Genomic DNA, 25,542 nt, shown 5'->3' with positions numbered 1-25,542 from the left:
AAATTAGGGAGTAGATGGCCTACTATTCTAAGCACCGTAACTACTGTACGCAGGGAGTCTCGTGTTTGCGTCGGAGCCATGATGACAAGTATGTCCCTTGTACGGTAACGTAAACCCCCCCCCCCCCCCCCCTCCCAGAGTTGAAAAGGCATCTAAGGAGTTCACCTGAGGTGATGGCAGCCTAGTCATCTGTAGACCACGAGGATGTAGGATCTCACTGTATCACGCTAGAGACTTGGAGGGCGGCATGGAGTTGGTGTTGTTCATTAAGTCGTGGGTTTGACATCAAGTAAAAATGAGTCTTGAATTAAATGAACACTGTAGTAGTGTTCATTGTAACAAATCAAAGGGATTAACGCAATGTAAACTAAGGAATGAATGATAAACACGTCAAAAATGGTGTGCGTGCGCCCCCTGTGCGTGCGTCCCCCGTTCCCCCGAGACCTCAAAAATGGTGTGCGTGCGCCCCCCGTGCGTGCGTCCCCCGTTCCCCCGAGACCCCAGTTCACCTCATCTCCTGAACCCCTGACTCTCCATCTGTCTGTTGTCTAATCTCATCAGAAATGACAGACTTGCCCTTTAAATCGTATAGAACTCACCCTCTTCCTGTTTACATGGCATTGTCCCTCCCTGGCGCCCCTTAACCCCTCCCCAGCTAATCTCAGTGGTCATCTGTCACCCAAAAGGCTTTCTGTCAATGCAGCTACTAAATGTCCACCGTGAGGTCTATCGTCTCATATTACTGCACCAAAAGGAGCTGTACACGGGCAATAGCTTTGTTTGTTTGTCTGTTTGTTTGTCTGAATCCAATAGATTTTAGGTTCTGAAATGTGGTGACAGAAACGGTCCTGTAACTCAGTGGTTCCCAAACTTTTTCATGTCAAGGACCCCCAAATTGACACTTATCAGCCCGTGGACCCCCATTTGAAAAGATATGCCAGGGACCCCCATAAGAGAAGACTTTTACTGCTCCCGCAGTGATTCTCAACCCGTTAAATTTCAAGGACCCCAATTTGACATGCATTAGTCTACTGAGTCTACTCTATACGGTCCCCCATTTAATGGCATTTCTATCTCTGGGACACCCAATTTACAGTATATTGTAAAATCACTCTGAGAGTGTACAAATTTAACTCTGAGCCATTTGTACACTCTCAGAGTTACATACCCATAAGGGTTCATTTTGTTACAAACTATCATTTAGCTGGGAACCCCCCTGGAACTCCCTCAAGGACCCCTGGGGTGTGTGTGTTTGGTTGTCCTGTCCTAGTAGGAAAAGCACTGCAATGATTCTTTCCTATGTAACTAAATTTGTGTGTGCGTGTGTGCACGTGTTACTGTGTCGACATGCCTTGTGTTTAGGAAAGTCCATAGGCTACTTTGAAGTGCCTGCATTGCAGCAATAGCAGAACTTGGGAGGAGTGTGTGTGTGAGTGCGCGTGTTCGCCATGCGAGCTTGCTCCCTGTGGTATGCAGTAGAGCAGGTTGATCTGTGCCACACAGGAAATGTCCTCCACTGGCCCCACCCTCCCTAATCTTCAGACAACTTAATGAAGTCAGACTGCCACCTAATGGACAGCACTGCCTGACTCTGGTCAACTTGGAGCTTCTGTTTAAGACCTATCTTGCCTGTACAGCACTAGCACTAGCCTACTGTTTATAGTAGCATTAAACTCTTAAACCCTATATACTATACCCCTGGGAGAGGGGTCAATACCAGGCCCCTCTTTTCCCCCTGACACCAAACGTGGCTGATCTGTAAGCTCATAAAGTGCTTTTGTGACTGTGAGCTTGTAGATCAGCTATTTTTGCCGAACGTCCACCTCAGAATAGGTTGTAGTTAAAGTATATGCCTCATAAAAACAAGAAACGTAAGAAACAAATCTGGTGTTTACGCAAGGGAGTGCAAACCGTCCACTCAGAATTTGACAAAGCCGCGATTCATTTTAAAATATAAATTTATATATTTACCGTTTTTGTTTAGTTTTTATTTTTTTACAAAAAGGGAAACATTGTCAATCTTTCAACTCTTGAAAACTGCCTTTACTTACTGTAAGGGAGTAACAGATATATATTAACTCCCGTCAAGTGCAGACAGTATGGGCTGTTAATGTTGTCCTTCGACAGGACCAGAGCCACTACTTTATCACCGTCTGTGCTGTGTACTACAATCTCCACAACTAATGCATTTCCTGGCCTATAAAGTCAGAATACAGCCTCAAAAAGAACGTCGTGTTCTAGGCTTCATCTCAGAGTAGACAAACTGATGCCACAGCCTCATAAACCATGTCTGTCTAATATTAGACCTTATAAATCTAAATGTTTATTCACCGACCTGACACAGGAGGCCCGCATGAAACTTCTATTTGTCGTCTCTGTGGTCTATATGTCGCTGTAAAGAGGGACATTAGTCACAGTAACAAAGATTAACAATGTTTCATTACTGAAAAAGGCATTTCCTTTCCATGGTCTGCTCTGTAGAGGTACTGGTGTACCAGCCTGTCTTAAGATATTTTTTTTTTGCGGCTTACGCCTTTTATTGATTTTTGAAGGGACAGACAGTAGGCTGACAGGAAACGGGAGAGAGATGGGGGAAGACATGCAGTAAAGGCTGTGTCGGGTCCGGGAGTCGAACCCGCGGCACACTGCGACTGGATTACCAGTCCGGTGCCCAGACCGTTACGCTACGGCCTGGGCCTACCAGCCTGTCTTTACCACCAACAATATCACATTTAAAAAGAGGGCAGTCATCAAAATGTAAGAGGTCAACCTGTGGCTGTGCTTTAGTGGTCAGAGCCCTTCTCAGGAGAATATCCCCGTCAAATACAGTAGTATTGATCTGATCTTGATCACAATGTGCTTGACCAATGTAGGTACCAAACACCCTGTGTCTGTTCATTGTTAATGGCACTACAGCCCTTTGATAATTACAGCTAACCGGTTGCCAGGTTTTGGCTAAAGACCGGCTCATTTCTGTTGACTCTTTTGAGCAATCTATAACTTAACGTTTTGAGTTATGAAGTGAGCACCTCGCGGACTGTTCACACACAGTTCTGTGTCAGCAGCGACACACACACACACACACACACACACACACACACACACACACACACACACTTTGTAACTGTGTATATGACTGTATTGTGGTTGGTGGTGGTTCATTGAAGTTGTGTTTAGAACACAGATACTCCAGAGGGGAAATTTGTGGTTTTGTGGTTCCATCGTAGTGGAGTTCTGTCTCCGCAGCTTCCCAACGGTTGAACTTCCCCTTTGATACATAAACTCACATGTGCGCTTAACAGCACAGAGAGAGACTTCAGAACGGTTCAGCGTTGCACTGAAACCAAAGTATTTCCATGACATACTCGCCATGATGCGTCTGAGGAGAGTACTGCTCCATCCTCTCCCAGAACATGGAGATGATAATCTGTTCACTTGTTGCTCACCACCAAAGGTAGACAAGTTTTCATTTATAGATGTGTTGGGTTCTGTTATGTGAAGAGGAAATGTTTTTTTTAGTTTTCTTTTGTTTGTTTTTTCCCTTAAAAAAATGTATGACCCATAAAGCATAAGTTCTGTGTCTTGCTCTACAACACTTCAAGGATTAAACCAAGGATGGCATGGCTATTCTAATTCACCAGCCACCTTGACTCTGCTAACCAGATGCATTCAAACAAAGCACGTTTCCAGCTTATTTGAATAGTTTCTGTATCTGCATGGACTAGATATGTTTTTACATTGAGAGGGAATACCAGCACTTACAGAACTGTTCTTGGGGCACATGATACCAAAACATACTGGCCATAGGCGAGGCATCTTGAACAGTTTGTGTAGATGCCACATACAACATGTGTAAAGAATTTGATCAGATTTCTCTACCTTCAAAATTCCATTGACATATAGTACAAATACAACATGTATGAATTATGTAACCCGAATCCTTGCACTTGTATATGTATAATTTATATAGAATAGAAATATGGAATTGAAGAAAAATTGAAAAATGTATATCTCAACACTGACGCTATACTGTTCCAATGAGAACAAATCATCATTGTGTTGATTGTGATTGATAAAGCAATTGCATGTTACAGTGGTGTGCAGATCATGCACATGTAGGCAATATAGGCATACATCAGTGCTCCTACCTTCAACAACCTATGGTGCCTTGTCAAAAATGAAAATGGTTTCTCCACTGGGAACCAGAGAGCTGTATATACTGTATGACACATTTCTTTGGTAGTACAGTCAGCATGAGGTAGTATCTGACTATCTCCTCGGGACCAGTGAACAGTCCATCGATTGCCAGCAGCCCTCCAACTGTTTTCTCTGTTGGCCCCTGCATATTTCATCCCTATTGATCTCTGAGTAATAAAACCATCACAGGCTCTACGAGGCTTCAGGGCACACTGGCATTATTTATGAGCCTCTCTCTGCCCTGCCACTCCCCAGACATTCAGCTCCTTTGTAATGCCAATTTTAAATGATCATGAAGAACAGTCTGTATCAAGAATTTATTTCGTTTCTCTTTTCTTTTTCATAATGTCACTTATGTATTGTAATTTTAAGTTTAATGACATTTTATTTCATGTGCATTTTGATATTTCAGGCAGATATTTCAGATTGTGAGATCAGTTTAGATCATTGTGAATTGCAACATGTTCTTTTTTTAGATGGAGTACGCTGCTTTTAAGAGCCTGTATGTAATGAGACTTATAACTATAATAGGACTTGATTGATGTTGCTCAAGTGTTGTGGCAGGAATATTGGCAGAAGATGTTTTCTGAGATGATGTTTTGTGATTCTGGTTCTGTCAAGGGTGTGTTAGAATATGTTGGAATCACATTGGAGATTTATTATTGCAGTAACATGGGTTAAACACCTGAAATTGTGTTTATTTGTTAACATAACAAATGCACATCTTCATGGATATTAATATCCTCTTTCTTTCTTCTAGCACAGGGAGGATTCTCACTAATCTAAAGTTACATTTCCCAAGAACTAAAGAATAACATGTACTCATGTTTCATGCTTTTATGGTGGCATTTCCTTTATTATTTTTCTCAAATGTTTCTATCTCATACATTTTTTTCTAGCTGTTGGTCTTGATGATGTTCTGTTAGGTTGATGTACAGAATAATCAATTTCCACAACAAGTCAGTCTCACTTCTGCATTTCTCCCAGTATAATCTCTTATGTAACAAGTACAACCTGGCAGTTTACGGTTCCCTGTCTGTCCCGCTCTCACTTCCTGTTATGTGCTACACTTCCTTCCTCTTGTCCCATTCCTCGCTGTCCTCCAATGTGTCGAGGTGTTCCATGTCTACATTAGACTGAAATGTAGCGCTCCTCTCTCAGTAGAAAGATTAAATGGTAAAGTGGTACATGGACTGCTTTTATGTAGATCCTCTACTCTTTCGACCACTCAAAGCACTTTACAGTTCATTCCTCACATAAGTAAACCTTCTGATTCCTATAGTATAGATTACTGCTGAGCTCTGGAGATTAGGATTGTACTAAATTTGGGAGTTGAATTGTACTTTATTGATCCTGCAGCGTAAAAGTCATTAATACAAGATACATAAAAGTAGATACAAAGATCAAATTGGTACTTATCTAATCAATACTCGACTATACTGTACCTAGTCGTGTATTAACCAGATAAGAATGTTACAGTTTGTAGTCTTACAACTTGTGATTCACAATGGGTTACCTTGACCTGATTTTAAAACGCTTTTTCTTTACCATAGGGGTTTTAAATTATGGACAAAATAACTAATACATTCTATAACATGAATTATACCCATATCTCTCATCCATACATTTTTAAGCTGTTATGCATTTGTAGTGCAGTAGTTAAAAAAGGTCAGGGGGGCTTGCTTCAACATATCATCTGCGTTTGCTAGAGAGCTTATTTCTCCACTGAGGGAGATCAATACCTGGTTGGCCTCCCAAAATACATGTATGTAGTAGTACAATACATGTTATGTATGGTTAAAGGTATATTCAGTGATTTCACTTAATTCAAATATCACTTATTTTTTTGTTTTGTTGTGATAATCCTCCCTACTATAGATTGTGCTGGCCATATAAGGAGTTCCTCCCTGTCCCCAGTTAACCCCTGGGGGTCAAAAAACCTTAGGTTTCGTTTTTGACTCTCTATCCTGATTGGACGAAAGGCTGGGTCCCACAGCCAAAAACGAAACCTAAGGTTTTTTGAGTGAAATCACTGAATATACCTTTAAGTGTGAGATAGTGCTGCTATGCTTATGAGATGAATTGTCCAATTATAACTTTTAAATGATTCAGTGTCTCTCTCTCACTCACTCACTCACTCACACGCTCGCACAACTGCTGCCTGCATTCATGATTTTAACCAACTGCTACCCTGTGTCTCTCTCTCTCTCTCTCTCTCTCTCTCTCTCTCTTCCCCCCCCCCCTTTCCCTCCATCAGTCGGTGTTTCCATCAGGCCAGGGGCGCTCCGACTCTCCGGTCTACTCTAACCTTCAGGAGCTGAAGATCTCCCAGTCCAACCAACCGCCGCAGCCCTCCTGCTCCCCGCTGTCCGTGCTGGGGGACTGGGAGACCCACAAGGACCACAGCGGTAGACACTTCTACTACAACCGCTCCACCCAGGAGAAGACCTGGAAGCCACCACGCGCCAAGGAGACCGGCACAGGCAGCACTGGAGAGAGCACCGAGGTACGCACCTTCACATTATGCTTCTACATGGCATGTATTAAGACATCTTAGCATCATATCACATCACTAAACCGATTATTTCATTACTTACAATCTTACATTTCATTTGATACATTTTCTGTCGATCGATAATCGATTATTCAATTAAACGGGGCATTGCGGAACATAATTCTCAGACAATAGACTATAAATTAGATTGCAGACAATACTCAGACTTGGCGTTAGGTAGTCGACTCTATTGTGTATGATGCATGTTGTACACGTGTATACACACTGTCGTACACACACACACACTCACACACACACACACGCTTCCAATTCCATGTGCATGCCTGTGCGGCAGCAATAAGGGTGACATCACTGCTATTTCACACATGGATGAGTTGTACTGTACCGAAACATTACACGTACCATAACATACTCTCATTCACATACTGGCCCGCCCACTGAAACGGCACACAGAGTCCTTCCTCATGTAGCAGATCAGGCGGTGACTCACACTGAAGGCATCAGTGATTTTGAGTCATCAGTTCCATAAGTTAAAACTGCTTTACCACACTGCCATCTACTGGCGAGAAGCAGTCAATGGTATTGCTGAACGAATGCAAACCGACAGTCAGGTCACCACAAGATATCCTGCACTCAACATACATTCAAGGTTTATAGGAGGTCACAGAGTTCATCATAGTAGTGATGTATTGGTTTCTGCATTGTGGGTGTCTGGTTCTCTATCCTCTGCACTCTGTTTCATTGGTGGCGGGCATTTCCTTGGCTCTGCACTAATCTGATTTACACTGATCGGTTATGGGTGCATTCCAATCATCTGTTCTCCATGGTGAAAGATCTCTCTCTTCTCTTTACATCATTCTCTTTTTTTACCCCCCCCCTCCCCTCCCCGAATGGTAGACCACGCCTCCTCTCCCGCTCTCGCCGTCCTTCCTCCCTCTCCTCTCGTTGTCCATTGGCCGCCTCCAGCCTCTGTCATCGGAGGACACCTGCCTCAGTACCTACTCTAGCCAGTCAGACAGCCAGTACGGCTCGCCCCCCCGCGGCTGGTCAGAGGAGATGGATGAGCACGGCCACACGCTGTACGTCAGCGGTTACACTAACGAGAAGGTACCTTCCTGCTGCAGGCGGTCCAAGGGTTCCCTCCTTTGGAAGGACAGTGGTGACTAGTTCCCTCTGCTGGCTGTTTTCATTCCAGGCAGACTCTCCTGGCATTTTACACTTTTGGTAATAGCCAACGAACATCCCCAGCTAAGCCGGATGCACCCGTGTTATTTTAATAACGTCATAATTTAATAAATCACAGTCAAGTCTTTGAATACAACCAGCAGAGGACAGTGTGATGGTGTTGTACGTCCTCTCTGGGGTGCTGCTTCTGTGTTTCTGGGGTCCTTCATGGTGGCGTTCCAGCATCACACACAGTCCACTTTATATGATGTTCCAAAGAGGATTTGTTTTCAATGTTATTCAGGCGTCAGTCAAATACACTCTTGCGTAAGTTCAGGGCACAGTCCAGTCAGACCTACTTTTGACCTTTTGTGTGTGCCAACAGTGGATAAAGCATGTAGATGACCAGGGCAGGCCCTATTACTACAGCGCAGATGGCTCCAGGTCAGAATGGGAGCTGCCCAAGGTAACAATCTTTCACACTCATTGCTATATAATTATATATCAGGCTCACCGCATCTTATGAAGCTTGTATGTATATTGTATACAACCCTTTGTCTGTGTTGTGTTGTTTGATGGACTCAACCCATTTTGGGCGGGAACCCCTTTTGGTGTTAGCATTATGTTATGCTTTAGCTATTGAAAAATAGCAGATCTACAAGCTCATAGCGCGCCACCGAGTGGCACGCTACGAGCTTGTAGGTCTGCTATTTTTTTTAAATCGAAGAACGACTGACATAGAAACATAGCTTTTTCAGAAAACTGTCAGGATGTAGAAGACATTTTTAGAATCTGATCTCAGGTCAAAATGGGTTAAAGTGATTTGATTCCAACCCTGCTCCTTTCTCTTTGTTGGCCCCTGCAGTACAACCATTCACCACCCCAGACGGACAGAGATGCCCCCAAGACCCGCAGTCTGGACAGGAGACAGGAACCCATCGTCCTCACCAAGTGGAGACACAGCACCTACGTCCTGGAGCCCAACGACAAGGTCTGAATCACTGTATGCAGTACCAGTCCATACATGTTGATTTACTGTCATTAAATAGACAGCCACTAAAAGCACAGTTTGCAGTACAGGCCATACACCACTTTGGTTTACTCTCATTAAATAGATAAAATATTCTATATTAAATAGACAGCCACTAAGCACAGTTTGCAGTACAGGCCATACACCACTTTGGTTTACTCTCATTAAATAGACAAAATCTTCTATCACTTTATGTTATTACACTACAACCAGAGAACATTTCTCCTTTGTTTCAGTTCATTTTCTCCCAATTATCTCATTGCATTCCATACCCAGTGATTACAAATAATTAGACCTTCCTTCCATGTTTTATTACATTCAATAAACCTTAGTCAACTGATACTATATTACTATTATTATTAAAGACAAAAATGTTACCCCAATTAAAATGAGTGTGGTGGCCCAGGCCGTAGCGTAACGGTCTGGGCACCGGACTGGTAATCCAGTCGCAGTGTGCCGCGGGTTCGACTCCCGGACCCGACACGGCCTTTACTGCATGTCATCCCCCCATCTCTCTCCCGTTTCCTGTCAGCCTACTGTCTGTCCCTTCAAAAATCAATAAAAGGCGTAAGCCGCAAAAAAAATATCTTAAAAAAAAAAAAAAAAAAAAAAAATGAGTGTGGTAAAAATCATTATACAGTTCCTGTACAAATGTTGGCTATTGTTCTGTCCTGTCGAGTGGTACGGGTAGGTTGTTTTGTGTGTGTGTGAGATAACCACAAGGTTACAAACGGATGGTTTTGTTTCAGCGGCTCCTCAAAACCAGGCGTTTCCGCGCAGGTTCTGCCCGCCCACACCCATACAAACACCAAGTCAGTGTGACCTGTCACTCAACCTGCCAATCAAATCAATTGCCTTGACCCTCAATCCAAAAAGCCAATCACCTTGCATGACGATAATGAGATGAAACGAGGCACTATAGCATCACCGGATGTATCTGTTTCTCTATCCTGACTTCTGCGTTAACTTTAGGCTGATCATCCTCCCCTGAATCACCTGACAGGGGAAGTGAAGGACACTTTGAATTGTGGCAATGTGTTTGACAGATCTTGCTCACTTGAATGCCTCTTTGATTACATTTTTCCCCCACGGAAAGAATGTTTTGTTTTTCAACCATTTTTCAACATACAGTAATTTATTATGTATATTGCCTCTTTTTGTTTTGGCCTCTAATTTGAGGGCGATGAACAACAAACCATCTTGTCATTATACATCATCACATTCCAGCCAATCACAATTGGCCTCCTCACTTTCTATCCTTAATACGTACAGTACATTGCTCAGCCAATCAAATCATTGCTATGGGATGCTCACTGCTCAGCCAATCAAATCATCGCTATGGGGTACTACACACAAACACACAAAGCTGGTTATAGGAGGGGCTAGCGCCACTCAAAAAGGGACATCCCACCACAATAACACTGGCTTTTTCAGTCCTATCCATTTAATGTTTTAAAGGCAATCTGAAATCGTTTTGCTAGTTATTGATCATTGTCAGCAGAATATTGCTGACTTCCATGGCAACGGATTCAATTAAATTTAATCTCAGTGCTGACAGGAAATTGCATTGGCGACAGCGTGGAACTATTGTGCTGGGTGCAGTTTACCACAAACTATCCAACTATCACACTTCAGACTCCCACTGCTTAATTCAATCTAATTGAAAAAGGTCTTCCTAGTCAGTCGAATAACACTATCGTCAAACATCTGCACTTACATTAATGTCTCATATTCTCGTGCTGTGGTCCCTTCTGGTTGAAGTGACTTTTGTTTGACTGATTTGCCTTGTGTCATCCCTGTTTGTCAATATTAGGATGTTCCTCCTCCAGGCCCCAAGCCCTCCACTCCTGACTCTGACTCCTGCCCTTCATCTCCAAAGCACCCCCCCTCTGTTAGTATCTCCCCTCTCCTCCCCTCTTGCCCTTCATCTCCATAGAATTCTATGATTGAAAGTCTAGGCAACTTTATCCCTGATTTAAGCTTTCCTTTCTGAAAGGTGTGGTGATGGACGGCCTATTTGCTGTTTTTTTCCCATGAAGTGGTGTTCTTTTAGGCGGTGGTGATCTTGGTGGTGGTGTCGTGTTCGGAGCTTTCTCTGCCAGAGCTCTTTGGGTTGTATGACCGGAGGTTTACTAGCATTGACAGATGTTTGATCTCATCTGTAAATGTAGTTTTGGGCATTTCTTTGCTGTTTTTTTTCTCTCTCTCTCTGGTTCCTGTATGCCACCATTCCAATATGTTGATGTTTGTGTGTCTCTGCAGCCATCAGAAAAGTGTGGCGTTCTGAATGTGACTAAGATCACTGAACATGGCAAGAAAGTGCGGTGAGTAAGAGGCAGTTTAAATCTAATGCAGTACTTGTAGTTGCTGCTGACCTAGTACTGTTATTTAGATTACAGATTAAACCACAGGTAAAATACATTGCTGTGTGTCTGTATCTAAGAGAAAATACTGATAACTCTCTGTGTACAATGTCAGAACTGAGGGGTAAATTATTTGCTTGATATCAATGTACTGCAATATACTTACCCCGGACTATCACTTTAAATGTGCAGTACCAGAAGTTGTGTTTTTGTCATTTCGAAAATGATACATAACATTTTAGATGAGAGAAAACTGAATATAAGATAATGTTGTTGAATCATCCCCCTGACAGGAAGAACTGGACCTCTTCCTGGACGGTACTCCAAGCATCCACACTGCTATTTGCTAAAGGCCAAGGAGGCGGGACCAGTTGGGTGAGTGACAGAAGTCTGTGGGAAGATGTTTCTACCAGCAAATACTAATACGGCTAGTCTGGTGCGTCACAGGAGCAGGGACAACAGAAGGGATAGACACTGGAGCAGTTTAAGCCTTTTATTCAGGTGCTAGTATTACAAGAAATTACTGCCGTTTCGATCTTTCAATCTTCCCCAGATCATGACTTTGAAAAAGATTGAAAGTCAGTAATTTCTTGTACTAAATCTGAATAAAAGGGCATAAACTGTCCGAGCCCAGTGTCTATCCCTTCTGGAAAATAGAAGTTGTTGTGTGTGTTTCTCTCTCTCTCTCTCTCTCTCTCTCTCTCTCTGTGGTGTTGTTGTTGTTTGTCTCTTGGCTGTTTGGGTGGCATTCATTTATTTAATATTTTCTTCCTGCTGGACTGCAGGAAGAAAATATTAAATAAACTACCCTTCCAACCACTCGTCTAATATGTCAACCAGTCTAAGCACACATTCTCAGAGCGTATTTCCAAATGCACACTTTTGTTCATGTGTTGTTCTCCTGCCTCCTCATCCCCAGTTTGGAAGCAGCCAATCCAAGCCCGAGTTCACGGTGGACCTGAAGGGAGGTTCGGTGGAGTGGGCCTCAAAGGACAAGTCCAGCAAGAAGCATGTGTTAGAGGTGACTGAGGGGAACCCACCTCCATGACGACCACACCTGGTCAGATAGACTTAGTTTTTAGAATACCAGAGGGGTTGGGTTTGCTGCACCGGACAACTGCCTCAATGGCCGTTGTCCTGGAGTGGATGATATGCGGGTTGTAATCTGTGTGTGTGTGTGTGTGTGTGTGTGTGTGTGTGTGTGCGTGTGTGCGTGTGTGCGTGCGTGCGAAGCTGAAAACACGCCAAGGCACGGATCTCCTGATCCAGTCGGAGAACGACAGCGTGATCAACGACTGGTACAGAGCACTTCAGGACACCATCAGCACGCATGTAATAATGCACCCCCACCCCACCCCCTCCACCATCACAAGCACAATAAGAAACACTGTGTTTATGAGTGAAACGTACACAGAAGCAATTAACTTTTGTACCCATTGCTTTCACACCCCAACATTGACCATATTCACATGGCGGCCATTTTGCTCTTACCTGATAGTGAGACCAAAATGGCCGTTGTGTGTATGTGGGCGAAGCACTCACCCTTAGAGGAACACTGTAGGACACAATACCCCAATACAAGACAGGACCAATACCTGTAATACTGATATCGACCTCTGTGTAGGATGTATGTGTTAAAATTGTTACTGTAGATTAGGTTTATACCAGCTGAGGTCCAATAGCCCAGAAGTAATGGCATAGTTGAGTAGCCAAGCGTAAGAAAGTAGCGTAAAACAGTAAGTGTAATACAACATGAATAAATGGGTAAAATAAATGTTTGTAGAAAATGGTGTTTGTTTTGTTTCCAGGCATGGGAGTCTGATGAGGCCATAGAAGAGGACATGCCAGAGTCTCCTGGCGCTGAGAAGCAGGACGAGGAGAAGGATCACAGAGACTCTAAGAAGGGCAGAGGTGAGTCAGTCACACCTCAGTGGTTCCTTCTAGGGGTCAAACAAACAGTTAATCGAACAAATCTATTTAGTCGATTTTATACAAAAATAATCAATTTAATAAAATAACTGATCAATAGTCAATCCCTATTTTAAAATAGTGAAAATATCCAATGTACTAGCTCACAATGCATCGTGACACGTTGTGAACTTGTCGATTTTTGCACAGCACTGTTGTGCAACATAGTATAAAATAACACCGAAGTATAGTTAATCAATTTGTTGATAATGGCAAAGTTTTACAAATATTTTAGATACAAAAAGTAATCGATAGAATAATTGCTAAGAAAACTATCGGTTGTAGTGCCCCCCTAGTACACTGGATAACGTTGTCCCATCCCTCCCCCACAGCCATGAAGACCTCCACCAGCATGGATGCCTCAGAAAACAAGAAAACCAGACACAAGCTGAAGAGGTTCCTGACACGCCGGCCTACACTGCAGGCTGTCAGAGACAAGGGATATATCAAAGGTAGGATGCAGGTTAATAACCCAGATAAATCCTGATAGGTTACATTTTGGTCAGCCTATTGTATGCAAATAGAGATCCGCCAAATCTTTGTCTATTTTAGCTGACTGTCTGCCTATTACAGTATGACATGCCAACAATAGGGACGCTGGGGTTCATACGTGTGTTTAACCTTTGTCTTCAGATCAGGTGTTTGGCTACAGCCTGAGTGACCTGTGTCACATGGAGAACGCCACTGTGCCGAGCTTCGTGATGATGTGCATCGACCACGTGGAGAATAACGGTGAGTGATACTGACATGGACTACACACACAAATCATCATCTGCAGTTCTTAACTGGGACTCACTCAAGTCAATGGGCTGAACATGCTATTCCACCGATGTGATCCCATAAGAACTGCAGACGGTGTGTGTGTACGTGCATGTGCAGATTAGGATCAGTGTGTGTTAACTTCCTCGTGCATGTCTAGGGTAATGAAGGAGTTACATGCCAAACTGTTACCTATACCAGTATATAAATATACTCTTGTAGAGTATTTATTAGCTTGAATTGGTCCTGTTGACGGCACTGTAGATTGACTAGAAGAGATACCCTGTGTTGGGCAACCAACACTACATGTTATTTTCATGTTATTTCTACCCTCCTGCAGGTCTTTCTGTGGATGGGCTGTACAGGGTGAGTGGGAACCTGGCCATCATACAGAAGCTGCGCTACACTGTCAATCACGGTAAGGTTCCGCCCTCCAGGTTAACGCTTCACCTCTAACCTCCACCCAGCATGCATTGAGGCTTTGTAGGAATACACGTGCATATAAGCATATTATTGTACTGTCTAAAGCTATTGTCTGGCAATTGATAGTACATCATTTACACGGTGGGATTCTATTTATTTTGTGTGCATGCTTGCGTACGTCTGTGTGCCTGACTGTGTAGATGAGAAGGTAAACCTAACAGATGGGAAGTGGGAGGACATCCATGTGACCACTGGAGCTCTGAAGATGTACTTCAGAGAGCTGCCTGAGCCTCTCTTCACCTACGCCTACTTCCACGACTTTGTCAACGCCATCAGTATGTACAACACACACACACCGCCAAGCCATTGGCTCAGCCATCATGGAAGTCACTTTTGCATCGCTTCAAAGTTGTGACAGGTTTGTCCATTCTGCAGAGATTCCTGACTACAAGCAGCGTGTCCATACCATAAAGGAGCTGGTGAAACAGCTGCCCAAACCAAACCATGACACCATGCAGGTCCTCTTCAAACACCTCAGGAGGTAAGCACTACATTCGACCATCATTGTACACATAGTAGTGGTTGGCCTAGGTAGACTTGTTGAGTGTCAATAAACACGGTGACATCTTTAGTGTAGTTCAGACATTGTTGCAATTCCCTCTTGCCATAAATTGTATGGATTGTAGTTTAAGTAGTAAAATTAATCGAAACGGAAGCAGCCTGCTGTGTGTGCTACATTAGGAAGATACATTTAATGCTTAAAGCAGAAATAACATGAATTTTAAAAGTTTTTAATATTTAATATCATATTGTCTATGTCTCTCAAAGTTATTTCTAATGGTTTGAGCCTCAATCACCACTCTGATATAACTAGACCTTGTCATTTCTTTCTGGACTTTGAAAGCAGTTTTAGCTGCAGTACCACAATGTCCTGAGGTGGTGGGGGCGCTGATATGCAGATTATTTAATATTTGAGTCATTATAATACTAATGTTAGATAAAACCAGGCTTGTTTCCACAAAGTGGAAATGCAAATTTGCAACTGAAGACTGAAGGAGGAATTATACAAAGTAGGGTGACATTGATGACATCACGATGAGGACAAAATCAGTTAAGCTGTTTCTGAGAGCAATTTACATTAAAGCACCTACAGTATATGATATGAAAGCCTTATTTGTTCAAAACTGGTTATTTGTGGGGATAGAAAACACATATGGGAGCCCCAAAAACATACTAGGTCCTTTAAAGGATGATGAGTGGAGCCGTGGACCATTGAAGCAATTCCTTATTTAGCATTTCACTTACTTACATTATGTGTCTATGCTTGTACCTGCACTTCTCCCTCCCTAATACACTCTCAATCGCACTCTCTCCAGGGTGATCGACCATGGTGAGGAGAACCGTATGACGACCCAGAGTGTGGCCATCGTCTTCGGCCCAACCCTCTTGCGACCTGAGACGGAGACGTTGAACATGGCGGTCCATATGGTGTATCAGAACCAGATTGTGGAGCTCATATTGCTGGAGTACGAGGGCATCTTCGGCAGGTAAGACGACGTCACAGGAGGAAGCGTGTTTCTCTGCACCCCCTGACCTGAAATACAGAGCTCCTCTTAACCCAGCATGGCCCTGTCCCCGGAATAAGCCTGGCCCAATACAGCATCCCTCCATCTCTCCAGTCAGCTGGCTTTCTCACATGCTCACATTTTTCAAACCACATCTTGAGAACTTGAAGACCCACCTCCCTCCAAAAGAATGTTTAGACTCTTTGCACTTAACCAACCCTCTGATGTATTCACTGCACTGCTGTTAGTGCCACTTTTTTCCTGTGAAGGTCATATCCACTCCTGTACCTTACACTGGATTGCTATATATGTGGACCTCGCGGAACTGGATAAGTCCATCGCTACAAGGAGGTTTCTGTTGGAGACTATGGAGGGGGGGGGGGGGGTGAACTGGACTTGAACTAACCGAAGGTGGCTTCTAGCCTCGGTAGCTGCCTGCAGACGCAATAAGATGGCAGGGACGTTAACAATGCTGGCTACAATACATAAATGTACAGTACTTGACCACCACTTGTACAGACGGAACACTGCAGTCCTATAGTCATACTATAGAGGCGTGACCAATATCTGCTAGGTGACTGTCCTCGTCTGCTGGATCGCAGTGCGAGTACTATACAGATGCTGTCGTTTTCTTTTTGTTGGACCACCGCAGTTGAATGGAACACATGATATGTTCATCAGAAAGCTGGTGGAGCCAATAATATAATTCTGAGCAATGCAGAAGTGTTAATGCTTCTGAGGAAAGTCTCACTTCTCTTTGAATCTTTCGCCTCCTTTTCAGTTTGCTAACACTCTTTATTTCTCTCACCTTCTCCCGTTTTCTCTTGGGTCGCAAAACACTGATTTAGAGACTGTCTCAGTTTTAAGGGGGGAAGATTATCTCATGCCAGTTAAAACAACTTGAAACACAAGGTACTCAGCTGTGTATTTTCTTGCCTAATGGATAATACATCTATAGGTAAACAGACTTTGGAAAATTATATATGTATGTTCTATTGATCAATTTGTACAGCATTGTTTGTGGATGGGATGGGTTGGACAGATAATATATTGTACAAATAGTAAATAAAGATGTATGCCAAAATACGCGGGATGGATCAATAATGTATTATGATTCTACAACCAACAGATTGTGGAATAAAGTTGTGAAATGTTTCTCTTGAGGTTTCATTTCTGCGTAAATGGACAAAAAAAGAATGTAATTTTCCAAATGAACAGCTTTTTTAAAACTGGAATAAAGGCCTCTGTTGAAAAGAACTCCAAAGAACATGCTACTTTATCCATTTTGTGTGCTTTTTATTTGATTTACCATAATAAGAGCATTTTCTTGTGTGTAGTTTATTATTCAATAACCGATGAATGAAATGCTCGTAATGCAATACCATTTAAAACAAAAGCACAACACGACATTGAGTCATTCCGCTATGATGCCGTCTTTAACAGCTCCATGGAGGTAGAGAGCCAGGAATTTGCTGAATGTTTCAGGATGGTATCCCGATAGGCCGGCTGGTACCTGGATGTAAGATACATAAACAAGACTAATGTGTGTGCAGTACAGGGAGGAGTAAAAGTACTGTACGTTTTCCAAAACAAAGTATTCAATCCATCAAAGGAAATTAACAAAGAAATAGCAGCCATTAATTAATCTGAATTATGCCATTATAATATCCCATTGTCACTCTATATTTGCACATGTATGTAAAAATTGTGCTCTGAATTTACCCATCCTATAAGTGCTCAGGAGCGACTAGGGGTTGAGTCTTGCTCAGGGAGACAGACACATTGTTGGCCTGGCCTCACCAATCACTAAGCTATGGTTAAACATACGGTATATACATTCAGACAAATATAGTAGGTAATGGTCTCACCTTCACTACTTTCTTCTTGATGAGCGGGCGCACCTTTGCAAAGTCATAGAGCTTATTGTCCTCATCCAACCACACCTTCCAGTCACAACATACAGAAGACATGAAGCATGGATTAAAGCCAAATAAAAATGTTAGGCCAAGTCCTAATCTGCGATTTGTGAATAAACAATATGTAGAATTAGAATGTTTTGGTATACAGCCAACCAGTGATTGAGGCTTAAACCAGTTTGCATTATTAGCTAGTTTACTTTCTATGGCTGGTTTGACCTTCAATCGTAAAATAACAATTGATATGCTTCCATAGAAGACATGCTGACTTCTATGGAATTTAAATGACAGAACTTTAATCTAACACCACAGGCTTTTAGTAATGCCAGAGCAATACAGTAGTTTTCTAACACATCGGCAAATACAGCACAGACAAAGTATATAATACCACACCTGGTTCTTTATGCCCTGGTCATCACGGAGATCAGTGGTGTTTAGCTGGAAGACGACAAATTCAAATTGTCTACCGTTGGTCCCGACAGCCTGTACGGTTATAGGATGGTCCAATATGCTCTGAGGCTGAGGCTGAATCACAGGCAGACAGATGTACACAAAGAGAGTTAAACTCAGACACATAACAGACAGTTCCCAAACATGGACAAGACAACCATTCAGCAGAGGCAGGCAGACAAAAGGGAAGTAGGGAGAGAGGTTTTAGAAACCGTATGCCATTTATAAGGCAAAAAATAATATGCTGCTGAGTGCACGTATGCAGTTGTATCCGTGTGTGTGTGTGCGCGTGCATGCTTACCCCATATAATCTGTGTGCACGTGCCAAAGCATTTCCATAGGCAAACATGATCATCTTGGCTCTGAGCTGTGGTGGATGCAACCGAGGTATAACCTCCCCCGACTCCAGGAAATAAAGTGTATGGGCATGAGGGTAAGGGTAATCATCTTTGAAACCTGATTGGACAAAAGGGCCATCAATTAAACACTAATTTTAATTCAATTGCCATGAAATCTGATTGCACGAGGACTGTCAATTACAAACTAAGCACTATACAGTGCCTTCGGAAAGTATTCACACCCCTTCACTTTTACCACATTGTTTTGTTACAGCCTCATTTCAAAATGGATTAAATTCGTTTTTTTCCTCATCAATCTACACACAATACCCCATGATGAAGTGAAAAAAGTTTTCTCAAATATTTTGTTAATTTATTAAAGATAAGAAGCTGGAAAAACACATGTACATAAGTATTCACACTCTTGACTTAGTACTAAGTTGAGACACCTTTGGAAGCAATTACAGCCTTAGGACTTTTTGGGAATGATGCTACAAGCTTGGCACACTTGAATTTGGGGTATTTTCCCCCTTTTTCTCTGCAGATCCTCTCAAGCTGTCAGGTTAGACGGGGAGCATCGCTACACAGCTATTTTCAGGTCCTTCCAGAGATGCTCAATGGGGTTCAAGTCTGGGCTCTGGCTGGGCCACTCAAGGACTTTCACAGAGTTATCCTAAAACCAATCCTTCGTTATCTTAGCTGTGTGCTTGGGGTCGTTGTCCTGTTGGAAGGTGAATCGTTGACCAAGTCGGAGGTCCTGAGCGCTCTGGAGCAGGTTTTCATCCAGGATGTCTCTGTACACTGCTCCATTCATCTTTCACTCTATCCTGACAAGTCTCCCAGTTCCTGGGACTTGTTCCTGGGAGACTTGTTCTCCCCAAAGCATGATGCTGCCACCACCATGCTTCACCGTAAGGATGGTATTTTGCCAGGTGACACTGATGAGCGGTGCCTGGTTTCCTCCAGACGTAACGCTTGGCATTCAGGCCAAAAAGCTCTATTTTGGTTTCATCAGACAAGAGAATCTTGTTAATAATGGTCTGAGAGTCGTTTAGGTGCCTTTTGGCAAACTCCAAGTGCGCTGTGACGCCCGGCTGTCATGTGCCTTTTATTGAGGAGAGGCTTCGGTCTGGAGGAAACCAGGCACCGCTCATCACCTGGAAAATACCATCCCTACGGTGAAGTATGGTGGTGGCAGCATCATGCTGTGGGGATGTTTTTCAACGGCAGGAACTGGAAGACTTGTCAGGATAAAGGGAAAGATAAATGGAGCAGTGTACAGACATTCTGGATGAAAACCTGCTCCAGAGCGCTCAGGACCTCCGACTTGGTCAACGATTCACCTTCCAACAGGACAACGACCCCAAGCACACAGCTAAGATAACGAAGGATTGGTTTTAGGACAACTCTGTGAAAGTCCTTGAGTGGCCCAGCCAGAGCCCAGACTTGAACCCCATTGAGCATCTCTGGAAGGACCTGAAAATAGCTGTTCAGCAACGCTCCCCGTCTAACCTGACAGAGCTTGAGAGGATCTGCAGAGAAAAAGTGGGAGAATACCCCAAATTCAAGTGTGCCAAGCTTGTAGGATCATTCCCAAAAAGTCTTAAGGCTGTAATTGCTGCCAAAGGTGCCTCAACTTGGTACTAAGTCAAGAGTGTGTATACTTATGTACATGTGTTTTTCCAGTTTCTTATTTTTTATAAATTAACAAAATATTTGAGAAAACTTTTTTCACTTCATCATTATGGGGTATTGTGTGTAGATTGATGAGGAAAAAAACGAATTTAATCCATTTTGAAATGAGGCTGCAACAAAACAAAATGTGGTAAAAGTGAAGGGGTGTCAATACTTTCCGAAGGCACTGTATATATATATATATATATATATATATATATATATATATAATACAGATTGGCATACATAACCCAGCAGGGTAAAAAAAAAAACTGGTCTGTCAATTATTCATAAATAAACATTGATGGATTCATCTAGGTCTGGGCAACATGTTACATTTTCAATTGTATACAGTACACTTATTTCATTTTGTTTGTATATCCTTTCATAATCAAAAGTGTTGACTTTCAGTTGCTTCCCCTTTAACCCAGGTTATTAAATAACGACATGGAGGCACATTGTTGAGCTGTGAAAACTGAGAAGTTTAGAGGAAATGTAACAATAAGCATATCAGATATCAATGTTTGGGGGAGGGGTGAGCGAGAGAGATGTGACGTCACCTGTGTAATTCTCTCTCTTATACGCATATATGTTCTGTAAATCGATAGCTGGAGAGATGGGGTAGAACGTCTCCAGTACGTTTTCCGTTGTGCTCTGAACTTCCTGTTTCCCAGCGAGTGGTGGTAGGGGAGCCATGCTGCTCTGCAGCAGACCATTCATACCCCTCACCTGGAACAAATCTTCACCTGGGAAAGAGACAATATAATGTTTTGACACCTGAATTTCTCCCTGGGAATAATAATCTTTATAAAGATATCAGGGATATCAGAGTTTAATTGTTGGGGATCATAGATCTTCTAATCCAGAACCATGCACTGTTTATAACCTCAAACATGTGGGATTCGACAAGAAGAGTTCTCAAAACATTGCGACTGAAGTTGTGAACTGGAACTTTAGTCATCGTATGTAAAATGACAGTGTCATGCCTCTTAACCTTTTCTTTTGTTTTTCTTCTTTACTTTACAATTTAGACTGCACATCTCTTTTTATTTTGCCCACAAAATGTGTTTTTCTTAATAGTTAATAACAGTACAAGTTGAGTAATGGTGACCGACCGTGTTTTTACGAAAACACTTTCCAAAAGGTTCTTTACACTAGGTAAGTAAACCAGGAAGCATGATTAACAGTAACACATTAGAACAGTGTTATTATACCTCTTTCCCATGTAGCACAGAGTGTGTAATTCTCTGATAGCATCCTCTTGCCCAGGGCTGGGTGTCTGGGTTGTAGTGAACCACATAGATGGAGCAGATTATTGAGCAGGGTGTGGCTGGATGGAGTAGATACAAACACACAATAGACAGTCAGGTAAAATGATTAGTTAAGCCTCTACCTTATTAAGGCTATGGGTAGAGAATATATCATTTGATCAGCGCAGCCACGGTTTGAGTTTGATCCCCCCAAGGGGAGTTATCAGTTATTAACCTCTCAGTGCTTTGATTACTCCCCTCACCCAGGGAAAGAAAAGGCTGGGTATTTGATTAATAGAATAGAAACATACATGTAGGTGTAAATAAGGATAACATCACAAAGGGAGTTCAACATGCTTCAGCCAAGTTATGAGTAGAAGGGCTTCGGTGCTCAACAGAAAAGGACAATTATAATGTGATGGAAAGGTTATCTGGGCGCTTCAAAATAGACTACCCGTACCCAAATACATTACTGGAGCATGCAAATAGGTCTGAACAATTTACTGTATTGCAGCGGTGACATTTCAATCAGCATCTTCCTCAGAGTGAAAGTGGTTTTGACTCTTTGAGGAGGACGCTGGTAATTGCCCAGGTAACACTTCTTCTTCTTATGTAACTAAGTACATTATTATACCGTAGATTGCATTTACAACAGATTTAAGGGCCGGTGTCAGGTTGTGCATGGTTTCATGGCAGACCTATTCGTATTGCTTAACTCAACTGTAACAGGCATGCCAGTCTTACTAGGCTAGCACACATACCAATATTGGGGTTTCCTCGGCCTTCTCTCTGTCGTATCCCAGAAGCGAGCACGTTTGATGACATCCTGCACACGCTCATCCTGATCGGGGATCTGATTGGCTGGATCATAGGCCAATGACAGGAGTTGAGGGGGGAGACCAGCGGTGAGATTAGCCTTGGTCAACCACAAAGCCTGACGCACTCCTGAGAAGGAGACGGAATAGAAGTGCAAAAGAGTCAAGTCACATCGAGTGTCAAAGCAACATTTGATGATGTCACGTACATCACTGTTACAATCTCAAAAGGCTTTACAGGCTTGTTTGTAATGTATACAAAGGAAACAAACAATTCCCCCTGTCCTGCTCAGACCTTCAAATGGGTAAGGATTAAGGAAACCCCCCAAGGGAAGAAACATTGGAAAGGGAGAGAGTGGGTACGCAATATCCAAATGCAACACATACAGAAAAGCAAAACTGTGAATATGAATAAATATATGACAAATAAATAAATAAAATAGGGAACAAGAAACAGGGAAGAAAAGTGTCAGTGTGAAGGGGTAAGATCACAGTAAAGGCAGGCTAGTAGGCTATAATTTACAAGATTGTATTACTATTATTAGGCTATAAGGAATAATAAAGTAAGTTTTCAGCACTCCCTATTTAAGCCATCCCCACATAATAAATCATTGGAATTGACATCCCCCCCACCCCCACCCCCACCCCACACACACAAGCTCTGGTCCATAGCTGATAGCTTTATTAATGCGATGCATGCAACGTATTAGAGCTATGGACCAGAACAGCGCACACACACACTACCTTCCAGTACGCTAGACCTCTGGCTGAAGACGTAGCATGTTTGTTCTTTATAAAGTGGCATCTCTTGAAGCGGGGGTGATTTGTAATGCTGTGGGTCCTTATAGTCCTTCTCCCATTTAGGGTAAACGGGCTTAGCGAGTCCCAGGGCATAGTGCATCTTTTCCCCCCATGTTATCTTCTCCAGTCCTGGAATCTCGACTCTCTCCCTGGGTTTTGGTCGAGGAGGAACCTTGGCTGACAGTTGACCAGTGACATTGAAGTGTCGCCGACTTGTCCCACCATGTGAGAGGAGTCTCAAATCTTTGAGTGCTGTTGTTTGAGACAACAACGGAGCCGCTGATTTTAAACGGTTTGCTGTTTCTGTTATCATCTCGGCCCTGTATGTTTGAACTATTATGTAGATCGCGCAGAGCGTTACTGAAACCTAAATAATTTAACATGTATTGCCGCTGGACGCCGCCATATTTAGTGGAGATTCTTCCTCTTCCTCCAGTCCGGACTACAGTCAGGTCACTTTTTGAAAGGATCTCAAAGTTACTAGAAGCCGTGATAGCGCCGCCAACAGGGCAGGAGTCATTTTACTGATACATTTTACTATGTAACAAAGGCAATCTGTAACCGAGGCTCTAAATCTGAGCCGAGAGGTCCCACCTTAGTTTAGTAGTAAAGGGATAGAAATGGGAGCTCTTGAGGCAGGCTATATGGGTTCAATGCCGGTCAAAGGTGAGTAGTCACAACTAAAGTTCCAAGCTATTAATTCTATCGGTAAACCTGCTAGGCGTTATTTATAATGTCGTGATGTCAGAGGTGACATCACCTACACCTAACACCACGGTTGTGATGTCGGAGCGATTGATTGATTGATAATTTTATTAGACAATAAGATGCAAACAGTACAGGGTACAGTCAAGCACAGCATTGGTCCAAAAGGACAGCTCCGAAGAAAGACCTTGCGGTCTTGTTTCCATTCGGGTCCCATGCATTCATTCACAATGACAACAGTGACAACAAACACTACGTTTCTCAAACACATTAAATCTATATGTACAGGTTGGAATAGAAATACATTAATAAAACATAAAGGGGGGAGAGTCAATCACCTCTCCCTTTGACCTGATGACAGTGACAGCTGGTGAGTCTTCAGACCATTTTTAAAGGAAAACAGCTAGTGATCTGCTTGTTTTGAGGGAAGGGGGCAGTGCATTCCACACTTGAGTGGCAGTGCTGTGAAATGTGAATTTACCCATATTTGTTCTGAAAATGGGTGGCACCAGATCATTATTTACGCTTCCTCTAGTATTATGGCTGTGGGAGCTGCATTTACAATCTTGAATATGCTAGTCCCATTTTTAGTTGTTTAACTCTGTCTTCAACACTGAGCCAACCTAAACTATCAAATTGTGTTTGAATCCTTCGTAACACAATCCTTTGATCTGGAACAATTGTACATCACTCACCAACTCCAGGCCATCGCCAGTCATGGAAAGCATGTGTTGGATTTCCAGAATGAAACATATGAATCAGCCTGGAAAGAACTGTCAGTCAGATTATATATGATCGAACATATTTCGCTCATAGTCAACTACGGTTTGAGAATCTTCAAGGTTCAGGGTTTTTATTGTCAACACATGCAGCTTAATTTCATATCTCATATATTATCAATATTGTGATTTAAAATAAATAACATTTGAAACAATTTCATTATCTACAATCCATAACTGTAAAAGAAAAAGAAAAGCTTGTGTGGGAGACTGGGGTATCAATCCTCACCTTGGTAAGATATAATTAAAGTTATGAATATAGAAGCTTATTATAATACCACATAACTGCATTACTTATTTCTACATGTTACTAAAACACTTATCTGTTCTAAATCATTGTCAACCACGGCATTGTATGGCTTTGCTTTTATATAAATGTTAACTTGAAAATTATAGATGAATAATTTTAATAGCTTTTTTTACAAGAAAAAAGTCTCTGACTGTACAAACAAGGCGTAAATGAAATGGCTCAATTTTGAGGAACTGCATGGCCAATCCTCGCCTAAAATGTTAACAGAAACTGGATTTGAAAATCAAAAATGTGCAACAAAATCAGACATTTTGAAACAGAGTTTGGCACGGCTCTGTCTGAGCTAGAGTTCCAAGCATGTGTGTGTGTGTGTGTGTGTGTGTGTGTGTGTGTGTGTGTGTGTGTGTGTGTGTGTGTGTGTGTGTGTAAAGACCTGTTGTTTATCAATTTCAATGAATTGAATACTCAGGACACAATGGAAACAAGCCATATTGCTTTCTTGGGTTCAATCCTTTTAGCATTGCATTTGTATTAAACTTTACTCTTCTATAGGCTACTGGCTAAGTAATTCAATCAATCA

General features: G+C 42.4%; 2 protein-coding genes across 4 annotated transcripts in view; one reads left to right on the top strand and one right to left on the bottom strand.

The window, feature by feature from the left end:
• LOC310870976 (rho GTPase-activating protein 12-like) overlaps window positions 1–17,236 on the top strand; it is a 53,823-nt gene extending 36,587 nt beyond the window's left edge. Inside the window, exons 3-18 of one of the 3 annotated variants that reach the window (XM_083782384.1) lie at window positions 6,455–6,703; window positions 7,610–7,819; window positions 8,262–8,342; window positions 8,742–8,867; window positions 10,720–10,797; window positions 11,169–11,230; window positions 11,563–11,644; window positions 12,189–12,290; window positions 12,503–12,601; window positions 13,078–13,180; window positions 13,570–13,689; window positions 13,871–13,969; window positions 14,337–14,414; window positions 14,620–14,754; window positions 14,855–14,960; window positions 15,796–17,236. In XM_083782384.1, the coding sequence (XP_083638510.1) occupies window positions 6,455–6,703; window positions 7,610–7,819; window positions 8,262–8,342; window positions 8,742–8,867; window positions 10,720–10,797; window positions 11,169–11,230; window positions 11,563–11,644; window positions 12,189–12,290; window positions 12,503–12,601; window positions 13,078–13,180; window positions 13,570–13,689; window positions 13,871–13,969; window positions 14,337–14,414; window positions 14,620–14,754; window positions 14,855–14,960; window positions 15,796–15,970 (1,905 nt within the window). In that variant the 3' untranslated portion in view covers window positions 15,971–17,236. The remainder of the gene's footprint in view (window positions 1–6,454; window positions 6,704–7,609; window positions 7,820–8,261; window positions 8,343–8,741; window positions 8,868–10,719; window positions 10,798–11,168; window positions 11,231–11,562; window positions 11,645–12,188; window positions 12,291–12,502; window positions 12,602–13,077; window positions 13,181–13,569; window positions 13,690–13,870; window positions 13,970–14,336; window positions 14,415–14,619; window positions 14,755–14,854; window positions 14,961–15,795) is intronic. The other 2 variants (XM_083782386.1, XM_083782385.1) reach the window with 2 other exon arrangements.
• Window positions 17,237–17,282: 46 nt separating this feature from the next.
• Window positions 17,283–23,654, bottom strand: mrpl37 (mitochondrial ribosomal protein L37). Its single transcript, XM_083781537.1, has 8 exons — window positions 23,172–23,654; window positions 22,374–22,557; window positions 21,577–21,692; window positions 20,923–21,108; window positions 18,652–18,806; window positions 18,294–18,425; window positions 17,853–17,927; window positions 17,283–17,497 (listed from the first exon to the last, which is right to left on the bottom strand). The coding sequence occupies exons 1-8, from the start codon at window positions 23,539–23,541 to the stop codon at window positions 17,399–17,401; spliced, it is 1,317 nt and encodes a 438-aa protein (XP_083637663.1). The 5' UTR covers window positions 23,542–23,654; the 3' UTR covers window positions 17,283–17,398.
• Window positions 23,655–25,542: the final 1,888 nt, after the last annotated feature.

Source organism: Protomyctophum parallelum (assembly GCF_964188405.1).
Source record: "Protomyctophum parallelum genome assembly, chromosome: 14".
NCBI lineage: Eukaryota > Metazoa > Chordata > Actinopteri > Myctophiformes > Myctophidae > Protomyctophum > Protomyctophum parallelum.
Note: the sequence above shows the minus strand (reverse complement) of the source record. Positions and strands in the feature narration are given on the sequence as shown.

Coding starts and splice junctions, on each gene's coding strand:
- mrpl37 (XM_083781537.1), bottom strand. CDS start 23,541: ATGATAACAGAAACAGCAAACCGTTTAAAATCAGCGGCTCCGTTGTTG. Junction 22,558..23,171: donor GAGGTCTAGCGTACTGGAAG/GTAGTGTGTGTG, acceptor TCTCCTTCTCAG/GAGTGCGTCAGGCTTTGTGG. Junction 21,693..22,373: donor CCGAGGAAACCCCAATATTG/GTATGTGTGCTA, acceptor TACTCCATCCAG/CCACACCCTGCTCAATAATC.